The 14,219-nt window shown below is 38.2% G+C and overlaps 1 protein-coding gene across 10 annotated transcripts in view; it reads right to left on the reverse strand.

The window, feature by feature from the left end:
- Window positions 1-525: 525 nt before the first annotated feature.
- The window catches only part of atat1 (alpha tubulin acetyltransferase 1), a 32,297-nt gene continuing 18,603 nt past the window's right edge, over window positions 526-14,219 (reverse strand). Inside the window, exons 10-13 of one of the 10 annotated variants that reach the window (XM_005464782.4) lie at window positions 3,623-3,711; window positions 2,206-2,287; window positions 1,775-1,815; window positions 1,307-1,502 (exon numbers count right to left, since the gene is read on the reverse strand). In XM_005464782.4, coding sequence (XP_005464839.1) covers window positions 1,450-1,502; window positions 1,775-1,815; window positions 2,206-2,287; window positions 3,623-3,711 — 265 coding nt within the window. In that variant the 3' untranslated portion in view covers window positions 1,307-1,449. The other 9 variants (XM_005464780.4, XM_005464779.4, XM_005464781.4 and 6 more) reach the window with 9 other exon arrangements.

Genomic DNA, 14,219 nt, shown 5'->3' on the forward strand with positions numbered 1-14,219 from the left:
TTCTGTGCTTTGCACTTGTGGTTGAACTGTACCAGGGCAGTCTGCAGACCATGTTTGCATGTTCAAGGATTTGTATTCTTATATGCACGATCTGACAAACACCAACATAAGATTATTGGTGTATGAGTTATCATTTTAAATACTGCCCGACACACATTACCCTGAGGGTATCTCATAAGTAATTACATGGTCTGATGTACTATGTAGCCTGTGACCACATCTGAACCCGGTCAAACTCCCAGGGGAGAATTTGGATTGATGTGTTACACACTCAACTCCATCACCATCAAATCAAGACTGATACACATCCATCTTTCCAGAGACTTGGAAAATCAATGCCAGGGTACAATGAAGCAGTTCTGACAGAAACTGGCAGGCCAATGCTCGCTAAGACACTTCAACTTAAAGTAAGCAGTCACCAAAGGACACAGCAAGTAACCTGTCTGTAGATCATGTCGTTGTGTGACAGTCTGTGGCTGCATGTAGCTGTTACACACGTGCAAAACAGAAATGGAAAATTAAGAGTACTGTATCACTGTTTTTTAATATTTGTTAAAAAATTCAACAACCCAAATGTGATCAACTGAAAATTTAACATGCTATTATGCCATCCTATCCAATCTGTCCAAGTAATACAAGAAAATGGATGATGAAATTCTCAAATAAAGTCCATTGGATTCATTTTGGTAATTAATTAAATACAGAAGTCATTATAAAACAAGATCACGTTAGTAACCTTTGTCTTATGCAATGTTTCCCTGAATCTCTACAACCAAATAAGTGAATCTAACAACACTCAGTGCAAAGGCTACTAAAATGAAAAACGGACCTGAGTTAGCTGGACCTGTCTTGCCAGTAACACCACTGATTTAATGGGCCAATTATTCAATTAGCAAGGATGCAGCCAGTCTGAGTTCTACAGAAAAACTGCTCCACATTTAGTTCATCTTACCCAGTTGCAGTTGAGTAGAAAAGATGAGCTAGTTGACAGCTGAAGAACTCATTTGGGAAACCAACTAAGACAGACATTACAATAGCCTTTGTAAAACCAGAAAGACTGGAAGTGTATTTTTTTCTGAACTGAACTTTGGGCACTTAAAGCTCACAAAGAAATTGTTGCATCATGGGCTCTCAAAAGTCAGCTCAAACATGTCTGAAAGCATTTTAGGCATCAACGTTTTGATAATGTTTAAAGTCTGTAATCATCACACATTCACCAGGGCCGGGTGCTCCTGTATTCCTGCTTCTGCTTCACCCACTGGGCAGTGTAGCAGTGCACCCCTACAGCCCATGACCTGTCTTCAACTCTGTCACTCTCCCACAGCAGAGGTCTCTGGTTGCCTGATGGATGCTGTGAACTGTCCAGAACCTTCATCTCCTCTTCAGAACGATGGGATTCAGGATCTGTGCTCAGGTGTATTTCTCTCCTGTCTAAAGAGGTAGTGCTGCTCATGCAGTCCTTCTTGGATGTAGAAAGAGGTGGAAGCAAGACGAGCCAGTTCCTGGGTGAATGGGGAGTCGGTAAAAAGGTAACAGTAAGGGCAGATGAAGATGTTTTGGTTGATATGAAACTGAACATTGCTCTTTTCTGATTTCTTCATATCTATGGTTGTGTGTGAGGGCTGTTGTCACTCTGGTACCCACATGACTATTAAATGTCACACTGTCTCATCAGCTACTCGTTACTTGTTATTGTGTCATTTGAGCAAGACAACTTTAATCATTTGCAACACTGCACCCACAATGTGAAATATCTGTACAACTTTGCTCAAACCTGCTAAAAGCTCTGGTCGTCTGTGCGTGGATTCTTGAAGTCTATTAAGAAATAGAAGAGGCTCAGAAAGTCTAAAAGTCTTCAGATCTTTTTCTCTCATCATACTTGATTATTGTGTTGCCAACAATAATCAGATGTAGCATTTAATCCATGAGTCCATGAATTTAATAAGGCAATAGGAAAGTCTGGAGATGTGGTTGCATATTTGGTGCATAAAACATGTTCTGAGCATTTTAGAGAAACAGTCCATCATATTCATCCGAGTCTGCCGGGATGTAATTCCAATTTAGGTATTTTTGTAATTGTGACAACAGACCCCTCTTATCACATTTTGAGGTGTTTCTACCCCACATTTGCATGCTAAACCTCCTCATTTTCTTTTTTAATGCCTGCTAACCTCTAAAACAATCGGTGGATCAATGTGTGAATACCTGTTTTGTTGTGAGTGAATACTGTATCCCAATGTGTATGACTGATCCCCTACTGCTCTCAGACCTGAGGTGGCACATGGTGCTAACATGTGAGGAAAGGGAACAGATGAATAGTAAAAAATAAAAAATGAGAAATTGATGAAACACAGTTTACCCTAAAAAGAATATTTCTTATAATCTGCATTTTTGCTTTAGCAACAACATGACTGTGCTGACTTAACAACAATGGTCCATTTACAGGTAGCCTACAAGAATGCTCAGTGCTCTGAGAGCAAACATTTATAATAATGAAAGAAAGATTTTACATGTAGACTGTCTAAAAACACTTCAAAACCCAGTTGTGTGTTATGTCTGACAACCACAACTGGGTTAGGGTTTTAATCAGAGCTTAAGATAAATTTCTGGCATTGTGATAAGTTACATTCATATTCACCAAAACAGATTTCCACTGGTCTAATATCTTTGCAGAAAAGTGAACCCAAGTGATCCCTGGCATATTCATGGACACAGTAACTGTGATGAACATGTTCCTCTGCAGTGTGGGGTGGTTCTCGTAAGAGCCAATTTTCTTTACTTAAAGAAACCAGTAACTTTCTTACAAGGATTACCTCTCAACTGGATACCATTCCAAGTGTTGACTACATGAACTTAGTAACAACAGTGTACAAAGCTGTCATCAAAGGAAACTGTGACTTCTTTGATGAATCTACTGTATATGAAATACATTTCAGTTTCATTTTCCCCAAACAATAGAAAGGAATAAATAAAAGTCATTCATTAATCAAGGTGTACGTCCAAACTTTTAAACAGTATTTTATCTGCCATAGTCTTCAAGCAACATTTTGGCAATGCTAGAAAAAGTTCAATCCAGCGTCATATCATATTGTACATTAGTGATTAGATTGGATTGGATTAGAGTTTGTGGCTATCAGTCCGTGAACTGAGTTACGATTATCCTGTCACACAACCACATTTCCAGAGAGGTTGGGTAAATAAAAACAGAAACCAGTGATTTGCAAAATATTTACATTTTCTATTTATTGAAACAGAATAATGTAAATATTTTGCATATTTTAAAATTTTTGTCAACATTTTTTATCCAGTTTTTTATTTTCTATTTATTGAAACAGAATAATAAAAAGCTGGATGAAAAATGTTGACAAAAATTTTAAATTAAATACTTGCAACAAAAACACTGGGTCAGGTACAGATTTAACACTAAGCTAGATTATGTTTAACATAATGTTTAACAAAAACATTTGGGATGCTTGAAAATGTTATTGTTGTTATTGTGTTTATACTGTTTTTATATAGACATTGTATAGAATGTACATTAAATTAATGTACAATTTACATGAATTTACATCCAAGTATGATGTGGTTTTTAACTGCCATTAACACCTCTACAAAACCTCACCTGGAGAGTGTCTGTCCAGCAGTCCAACAGCTCTGGTGTCCATGTGTCGACTGTACAAGTTGCATCTCGCAACTAGACCCTGTTGACTACTGGAGAAGTGGCAGAAGCCAGCAAGGATGATGAGAAGAAAATCAAAGAAGATAGAGAGCAAGGTAGAGAAAGGAGAGAAGACAGGCACATTTTTGGATGGAAATCCAAGCCAATGAAATGGTAGGAAAGAAAAAAGAAAAAAAAAGAAATAAATGACATAATTACACAACTCAAAATATAACAAACAGAAAAAAATGCATGGTATACTGTTCGAATAAAACACACAAAAAAAGAAGAATGGAAATAAGACTCTGGAAAAAAGGTGCAGCCTTAAATTACATTATCCTGTTTAAGTATAATTTCTGTGTGTGACAAAATGCAATTTCACAAGAGCAGTTTTGTGGCAGGTTGTTTAATGAGTTCTAAAAAAGTCAAGCAGATAAGACACAGCCATCAAGTTCCAGTCTGTCGTGCTGATAACTAGAAGGCCAAAAGGAGTTTGTTCTCTCCTCATTTGAGTTGAATAACTATTCTAGCAACAACAGACTCCCCATTCATAAGACAAAAACAGGCTATTTATTGAGATAAGCCATTCCTTTGACGGAAAGGAACAGCAGTGCCATTAGAAGGCTGGTCAATGAAAGCCTAGCTGAGATCTATTAAGGGAACTATTGATGACAGAAAGAAGAGCCAGAATCAATCACAGGGACAAAATAAATGGAGCACAATGGGTAACGAAAAAAAGGGGAAAGAGAAGAGAAAGAGACAATGAAAGGAGTTGGTCAGCAAAATAATTACAAATTTAAGGAAAACTCAAACCACTAATCACTAAAGTGAGAGATCTGGACCTTATTCTACTCAGAACAACAGTATCTGACTAGTTTTTATGATCTCCTGGTTTTAGTGTTCACTTTAACCATGCATTCAATAGTGCACATGCAATTTATATAACTTTACACAACTAATGCTATTAGTGCTATTAACATACCACTTACACTTATTTATTATATTCATTATAATATTCATATTATACATATGAATCATTTAGGTATAAAGCACCTAAACCAGGCTTGTGTCTACACAGAATGGACAAAAAACAGACAAATGTGAATAAAACAACAGAACAACACAGATTCACAGATAAAATAGCATTTATTAGAATTTTTAAGGCAATTTATTAAACTAGCCTAAAAAACTACCTACAGCAGATGAACAGTATCTGAAAGTTAGAACCCGAAAGAGGCATTTGGCCCTTTTACTTGCAGAATCTATGTAAGCCTCATCAGAAATAGTCTCAGCAGCGACTAACATAAAAACAGGAGGCCAAGCTGGAGGTGGCAGAGCTAGACTTAAAAGAAGATTTTCATTGGCAGAGACCAGAATGAACAGGATAAAAATTAGTGCATCAGAGCAGATTGGAGCCATTTTTTTATTTGTAATAAAAAAAATTAAAAAAAACTAGAAAAAATTGCATTTCCTGCGAAAATGCAGTGTGGATGCTGTAATGCTGAAGCTGTCTGCTAAAAGTAGCTGAAAAAGCTGAAATGTAGCAAAAAATTGTAATAAATTTGCAGAAGCATAAGAACCTAGCAAAAAATGTAGTTACTTAGCAGAACTGCAATAACGTAAAGAAGACATTATATTTAGCAGAAATACAATAACATAGCAGCAGAAATGAGAAGAAATATTGTAACTTAGCAGAAACATGATAACTTCTCAGAAATACAGGAATTTAGTAAACATGGTACAAGATTACAGAGATACTTTATTTAAACAAAAATACCTACACATTGCAGAAATACTGTGATTTAGGACAAATACTACAACATAGCAGAAATGCTGTGATTCAGCATTTCTGCTATGGCACAAATAGAAAGAATATGCTCAAATACTATGATTTTGCTCAAATACTGTGATTTAGCAATAATACTAAGATTTGGCAGGAACACTATGCTTTGGCACAAATACTATAATTAATTACAAGTACAAGAACATAGCAGAACTATCAAGATTTGGGAGAAATACTATGTTTTAGCAGTAATACTATGATTTGGTAGAAATACTATAATTAGGCAGAAATACTATATTTACCATGAATCCTATAGTAGTATGATATAGCAGAAATACTGTATTTAGCACAAATACTGAAAAGTAGCAGAAATACTATAATTTAGCAGAATAGTACTAACTTGCACAATTACAAATATGGACACATATTGAAACACACATGCAAAGAGACACACACACAGGATCCAATTCAGTCAACCAGAAGCCAGAAGCCATGAAGGCCTCAATATGCAAATTTAGATGTCTCAGCCCTCAGATATGATTGGCTGGCTGGGAGGCCCTGATATGCAAATTTGAATGTCTCAGCCCTCAGATATGATTGGCTAGTTGGGAAGCCATGCAAGCCCTGATATGTAAATTTGAATGTCTCAGTCCTCACAGAGGATTGGCTGCCTGGGGACCTGGCAGAAATATATAGAAACACTATGATTAAGCTGAAATACTACATTTAGTAGAAATACTATGTTTTTAGCAGAAATAATATGTTTTAGCACAAATACTATATTTAGCAAAACACTGAAAAGTGGCAGAAAAACTATGATTTAGCAGAATAGCAATAACTTATATAGAAATATTGAAAAAACAAAATGGAAAGCTGAAAAAAACCTGAACATGGTTAGGTTACAAAACTACTTGTTTTTCAACTGAAGAAGAGCAAGCAGCTACACACAATTACAAATATGGACGCATATGGAAACACACATGCACAGAGAGACACACAGGATCAAATTCAGTCAACCAGTCTAAATATATTGAATTTAAATCATACTATAAGATGCTTCTTTAAAAAGTCTCTCTCTCTCTCTCTCTAACTCTCTCTCTCTCTCTCTGTCACACACACACACACGCACACACACACACACACACACACACACACACACACCGAGGGAGAGAGAAGCAAGTTTCTAGGTCAGTCAAGCAGTCTGGGAGCTTCTCAATTTGAATCCACCAATCAGAGAGGCTGTGTACTTTTTCCCGCCAAAACTGGTGCACCTGTTTTTACACACGCAGCACAGAGAGACAGGATTCTTATAGTGTATTTCTCATAGTGAGGATTACCCTCAAACAAACAGCCATAAATTCCTAACCGTAGGGGCTAAAACGGTCATTCTTAGACCGTTTTGTTCAGAAGACATGGGGGAATCTTGAAATGTTGACCATTTAAAATAAAAATATGAAATATTATAGATATATGACATAGATGATTGGTTGGCTTAGAAGCCATGAAGGCCCCAATATGCAAATTTGAATGTGTCAGCCCTCAGATGTGATTGGCTGGGAAGCCATGAATGCCCCAAAGTGCAAATTTGAATGTGTCAGCCCTCAGATATGATTGGCTGGCTGGGAAGCCATGAATGCCACAATATGCAAGTTTGAATGTGTCAGCCCTCAGATATGATTGGTTGTCTTAGAAGCTATGAATGCCCCAATATGCAAATTTGAATGTGTCAACCCTCAGATATGATTGGCTGGTTGGGAAGTCGTGCATGCCCTGATATGTAAATTTGAATATTACAGTCCTCACAGAGGATTGACTCCCTGGGGACCTGGCAGAAATATATAGAAATACTATGATTACCCAGAAATACTGCATTTAGTAGAAATACTATGTTTCAGCACAAATACTATAAAATGCCAGAAATACCATAATTAAGCAGATATACTATATTAAGGACAAATCCTATTAAAAAAAAGAACCACTGTACTATGATTTGGTAGAAAAACTATAATTAATCCGAAATACTATATTTGGTAGAAATACTATGTTTTAGCAGAAATACTATAAAATGGCAGAAATACCATAATTAAGCAGAAATAATATATTAACCACAAATCGTATAAAAAAAAAGGAGAAACACTACTATGATTTGGTTGAAAAATCAGAAATACTATATTTGGTAGAAATACTACATTTTAGCAGAAATGCTGTATTTAGCACAAATACTGAAAAGCAGCAGAAATGCTATGACTTAGCACAATAGTAATAACTTAAATAGAAAAATTGGAAAAGCAAAATGGACAGCTGAAAAAATCCTGAACATGCTAAGGGTCCCTCAAATGTAATTGTTAAATGAAAAAAAAAAATCAGCAAAAAAAAGTATAACAGTCACACAATCACAAATATGGACACATATGGAAACACACATGCACAGAGAGACACACACAGGACCAAATTCAGACAACCAGTCTAAATATATTGAATTTAAATCATACAATAAGATGCTCCCATAAAAAGGGTCTCTCTCCCTCTCTCTCTCTGTCACACACACACACACACACACACACACACACACACACACAGAGGGAGAGAGAAGAAACTTTCTAGGTAAGTCAAGCAGCCTGGGAGCTGCTCAATTTGAATCCACCAATCATAGGTCGTGTCCAAATTCATGGGCTGCATCCTCCTGAGGAACCGGCCTTCGCGGTCTACGTGGGCCGGGTCCTCAGAAGGTCGGGTAGGCCGGAAGTAAACGGCTGTGAAATTGGACAGTCTAGCCTTCTGATTAACGTCACCGCTGTCTCGGTGGAGTTTAACAAACTCAGCCGTCTGCTCCTCGCTATGTAAAATATAACAGGACACTGGCATAAATTCTCGACCATCTCACACTTCTGTTTAATCAGTTTTCTGTTTGACGTTTATTCAGCTGTGTGAAAACCACCCGAGGGATTAATAAAGTTTTATTTTATCTAATCTAATCTAATATCTTTAATCTCAGCCAAACCGATTTACTCACGAACAAATAAAACACTGAAAAAAGCCAAACAATATCCTTTTTAGGTTGTCTAAGTGACTTATATATTACGTTTAACCTGAGTAGCGAAAGTCCGCGGTGATCTGAAAATGATGTGCCGGGAGTTGTGCCGTTTCGGCGGCTTCAGTGACCCTCGAGCTCTCGGTTAGCTATCAAGCTGGTGGGTAACAGACGTCTCCGAAAACGTCGAAGCACTTTTGCAAATATGCAATACCTTGATAAACCGAGCAGATATTTGAAGTTTACACAGCTACATTCTCGCCTGAAAATATGTTAAAAGTTTATTTTGTGACCCAGAAAGATTAATAAAAGTAATTTTAAAACTTAGTAGCGGCCGCCATTGCTGGAAACTGGCGTTTGGCTGGGCCGCGCTATGAATTCTGGGATATGGTGGGCCACGAAGGACACACCCGACCCATCCTTCAAATTTGGGGAAAAGGAGGACGCATTTGTCGGCTGCATTCGGAGGAGTCTACGAATTTGGACAGCCTTCGGCGCGTCACTGTGACGTAATCGGTCTACAAATGTGGCCTCAGGAGGATGCAGCCCATGAATTTGGACACGACCATAGAGGCTGTGTACTTTTTCCCGCCAAAACAGGTGCACCTGTTTTTACACACGCAGCACAGAGAGAGACAGGATTTTTGCAGTCTATCTCTCATAGTGAGGACTCTCCTCAAACAAATGACCATAATTTCCTAACCGTAGGGGCTAGAACGGTCATTCTTACACTGTTTTGTTCAGAAGAGATGGGGGAATCTTCAAGTGTTGACAATTTATCATTGAAATATGAATTATTGAAGATATTTGACTTGTAATGCACCATAACTGAGTAGAGGCGAAGCGAAAACTGCCTTGACTTCCCCTCAAACAACGCTTTGTAACTCTAAATCTATTTGGAGTATCGATATCATTCTTTCACCGTAAGAGACAGCAGGCTTTGGTGAACAGTCATGGAAATTTTCAGGTCTCTGTGGAAATCCAAAAAAAAGATATGACAAGAGAAAAAATTGCCTCATTTCCAGAGTTTGAAATCTGAAGAAATCTGAGCGAAGGACGAATTTCCTACCCTCAAACATGTCTAACTCATCTCAGAACGGTAATAGGTGAGAAAAAAATTCTTGAATTGTGAGCGTCAGGAGTGTCTGAAGATATATTGGGACAAGCCTCATGTTTTAACTTCGCTTCGTTGAGGAGATATGACGATTCGAATATGCCTCTCATTACAGAAATCAAGCGGTGATTTTGAACAAACTCTCCATTGACTTTCTATGGAGAGTTTTCCGACTTTGTGTTGGTCTGAGGAGATTTGCCAAAATTCTATAAATCTCACAACAATGATGGTGACATTTTCTGAAAGCCAGCAAAAATACCTACGTTTTGATGTATAAATTGTGGAAGTTGAGTGAAAATTGAGCAAGTAGCAAGAAGTTGTTCGGACATGAAGAGAAGACTGCGAAACCTACAGTGGCACACTGGAAACCAAGTGCATAGCAACCATAACAACGCATGTATTTTGTGAAAAATCACAATTTTGCAACTCAAAACTTTAAGAGGGATAAAAGTAAAACGGTAAAAGATTTGAAAAAGCTGATTTATACCTGAATAGCCCAATAATTTGTGAACATTTTAAAGTTTGAATGGTTGTTCTACGTGAAAATATGAGGAAGTAGTTAAGTTTCAAAAACAAGCAAGTTTTAGCAGAATTGCGGAAGTTTCCCATTCATTTCAATGGGACAAATTAAAGGAAAAAAGTGTAATATTTTAAAAAGTATAATAGTGAAAAATACCAAAAGATATAGCGTACATTAGCAGAAATAGCAGAATAGTTTAAAATTTGAACGGTGAAAATCGGCTGAAAATTGTGGAAGTAGTTAAGTGCCAAAAAGTGTACGGAGCAACTAGAATAAAGTAGAGACTAGAAAAATTTGCATTTCCTGCGAAAATGCTGTGTGGATGCCTTAACGCTGAAGCTGTCTGCTGAAAAGCTGAAAAAGATGAAAAGTTGCAAAAAGTTGTATGGTGGTGAAAAAAAAATGTCGTCCTAAGCAGGATTCGAACCTGGCCCTCCTGGGCTCAAAGAGGCAACTCTTCTCACTGAGCCAAACTCATTCTCACAAAGAAGAGGTGGACAGACTGACAATTCTGCTGAAATTAGCAGAAGCTGCTGAGAATTGTGCTGATAAGAGGTGAAAAGGCTGAAAATTTTGCAGAAAAGAGGTGAATCAGCAGAATTTCTGCAGAAAAGAGGCAAAGAAGCAGAAACTTGCGCTGAAAAGAGATGAATCAGCAGAGTTTCTGCTGAAAAGAGTTTTTTTTTCTGAAAACAGCCAAAAAAGCTGGAATTTGTGCTGAAAAGGGGTGAAGAAGCTAAAGTATACCAAATCAAAGTATTTGTGCCAAAACATAGTGTTTCTGCCATATTGTGGTACTACTACATTACAACATGAATACGGATTAAAGATGAAAGAAACTGGCAACAAATTCCTCCACTACAAACCAGTCTGATACCACTTCTTTGCAGTGTTCACGTTTACTAAGGCACTACCCAAAAGGCGCCACAAGAGGGCACTCCAACACAACAGATGACCTATGTACACTGATGCACTTAGTAACAGTCAGCCTCCTTGAATTGGCAGAAATACTGTGATTTAGTAGTAATACTATAACATAACAGATATACTGTGATGTTGCAGACATAGTATGTTTTTGCACTACTCATTTGTAGTGAAAAAAATTAGCAATATAAATTACAGGTCTGTGATAGTGTATAAATTTGTAGTGAAAAAAAAATGTTGACCAAGGTGGGATTGAACCCACGACCTGTGAGCTGCAGAGCCGTGTCATTACTGATTGCGCCACCTGGAAAGGGGGCGGGTGGCTGAAAAACAAAGACATCAGCAATCAGAAATAGATCGCGGTGAGAGGCGAAAAGCGCCGTTTTTTGGAGTTACAAAACGTCGTGTAACTCAAAAACTAGGAGGGCTAGCAGCATAATTCTTCTACTGGGTGAATCAGCGGACTTTGGTGTACTTTGACTGCGATTTTCATTGCTCTTTGTAACTCCGTCGCGGAGATATGACGAGAGAAGAAACGGCTTCATTTTCGGAGTTTGAAAACTGAGAGGAGGACCGATTTCCACCCCTCAAACAAACGTAATTCATTGCTCAACGGTAAGATAATTGTAAAAACTGCTTCCACTGTGAGTGTCAGCAGTGTCTGAAGATATATTGGCACAAGCCTCATGTCCTAACTTTGCTTTGTTAAAGAGATACGGCGATTTGAAAATGCCTCCCGTTACAGAATTTCAGCTCTGAATTTCAAAACCTCCCCATAGACTTTGAATGGGGAGTTGTCAGACCTTGTGTCACTCCGAGGCAAATTGCGAAAAAACGGTAAATCTCACAATAAAGATAGTGACATTTTCTGAAAGCCAGCAAAAATACCTACGTTTTGATGTATAATTTGTGGGGGTTGAGTGGAAATTGAGCGAGTAGCAAGAAGTTGTTTAGACATGAAGAGAAAATTCAGAACGGACCAGCCCTCACTCTGAGTTAATTGCATAGCAACCATAGCAACGCATGTATTTTCTGAAAAATCACAATTTTGCAACTGAAAACTTAAAGAGAGATAAGATTAAAACGGTAGAAGATCTGAAAAAGCTGAATCAGACAGGAATAGCCCAATAATCTGAGAACATTTTAAAGTTTGAATGGAGTTTCTAGGTGAAAGTATGAGGAAGCAGTTAAGTTTCAAAACCAAGCAAGTTTTAGCAGAATTGTGGAAGTTTTCCATTCATTTCAATGGGACACAAAAAGTGTAATATTTTAAAAAGTATAATAGTAATAAACACCAAAAGATATAGCCGGAATTAGCAGAAATAGCAGAACAGTTTAGAGTTTGAACGGAGAAAATCGGCTGAAAACTGAGGGAGTAGTTAAGTGCCGAAAAACGGGGCAGCAACTTGAAGAATAAAGTTTAAAACAGGAACTCAATAGTGTGGAAGCCCTTTTAGGGCATCCACACAATAAAGAGAAACAGGAACTCAATAGTGTGGAAGCCCTTTGAGGGCATCCACACAATAAAGAGAAACAGGAACTCAATAGTGTGGATGCCTCCAGCATCCACACAATAAAGTATAAAGAAGTAGAAAAATTTGCATTTCCTGCGAAAATGCTGTGTGGATGCCTTAACGCTGAAGCTGTCTGCTGAAAAGCTGAAAAAGATGAAAAGTTGCAAAAAGTTGCATGGTGGTGAAAAAAAAAAAAAATCGCCCTGAGCAGGATTCAAACCTGGCCCTCCTGGGCTCAAGGAAGCTACTCATCTCACTGACCCAAACTCATTCGCACAAAGAAGAGGTGGAGAGACGGACAATCCTGCTGAATTGACCAGAAGCTGCTGAGAATTGTGCTGATAAGAGGTGAAAAGGCTGAAAATTTTGCAGAAAGGAGGTGAATCAGCAGAATTTCTGCAGAAAAGAGGCAAAGAAGCAGAACGTTGCGCTGCAAAGAGGTGAATGAGCAGAATTTCTGCTGAAAAGAGGCAGAACAACTTGGTTCTGCTCAAATTCACCAATCAGAGGTACTGCGTCTGTCTGCTTCATCAGGCTGTGTACTTGTATGTATTTCTACCATGAAGCGTTAACAAGAATCTGAGGTCCATATTAGAAAAGCTGCTAAAATCATAAAACTTTGCAGAATTGTAATAAATTAGCAATATAAATTACAGGTCTGTGATGGTGTATACATTTGTAGTGAAAAAAAAAAGTTGAACAAGGTGGGATTGAACCCACGACCTTTGAGCTGCAGAGCCGTGTCATTACTGATTGTGCCACCTGGAAAGGGGACGGGCGTCTAAAACACAGAGACTTGAGCAGCAGTTGCTGAAAACATCTGAAAAAGCCGAATTATCTGCTAAAAAAGAGGTGTAGACGCAGACATGCTTGATGAAGATGGCTTTATGTGTAAGGGTACACTGAAGAGTGTCAAGAAAGCAGAGTGCATGCAAGCGGGGAAGATGTGTAGCAACTGTCACAGGTAGGACTCGAACCTCTGCCACCGGGTCTCACGGCAGCTGCTCAACCCTCTGAGCCTAATGAGGTCTGGTCACAAACAAAGATATGATGAGAGGAAAAATGTGCACTGTGGAGCACAAGCTGAAATTAGCAGAAAAGAGGTGAAGAAGAAGAACTTTGTTCTGAAAAGAGGTGAAGAAACTGAAATTTGTGCTTAAAACAACTGAAAAAAATTGAACTTGTAGCTGACAAGGGGTGAAGGAGATGAAATTTTTACTAAAAAAGAGCTGAAAAACTGAAAATTGTGCTGAAAAGAGGTGAAAAAAGCTGAAATTCTTCCGAAAGAGCAGAAGAGGCTGGAACTTTTCAGCTACTCATTGAGCCAAACTGGTTCTCACATAACTGAAAAAAGGTGAAAAAGCTGACAACTCTAATAAAAACAGCAGAAGAGGCTGGGATTGAACCCACGACCTGTGAGCTGCAGAGCAGTGTCATTACTGATTGCGCCACCTGGAAAGGGGGCGGGCGTCTAAAACACAGAGACTTGAGCAGTCAGAATTAGATCGCGGTGAGTTATGACGATTTGAAAAAGCCTCTCATTAGAGAAATCCAGCGGTGATTTTGAACACACTCTCCATTGACTTTCAATGGAGCGTTTTCAGACCTTGTGTTGGTCTGAGGCGATTTGATATAAATCTGTAACTTCCACAATAGTGATAGTGACGTTTTCTGA

The sequence above is a fragment of the Oreochromis niloticus genome, linkage group LG22 (assembly GCF_001858045.2).
Source record: "Oreochromis niloticus isolate F11D_XX linkage group LG22, O_niloticus_UMD_NMBU, whole genome shotgun sequence".
In the NCBI taxonomy this organism is placed as follows: domain Eukaryota; kingdom Metazoa; phylum Chordata; class Actinopteri; order Cichliformes; family Cichlidae; genus Oreochromis; species Oreochromis niloticus.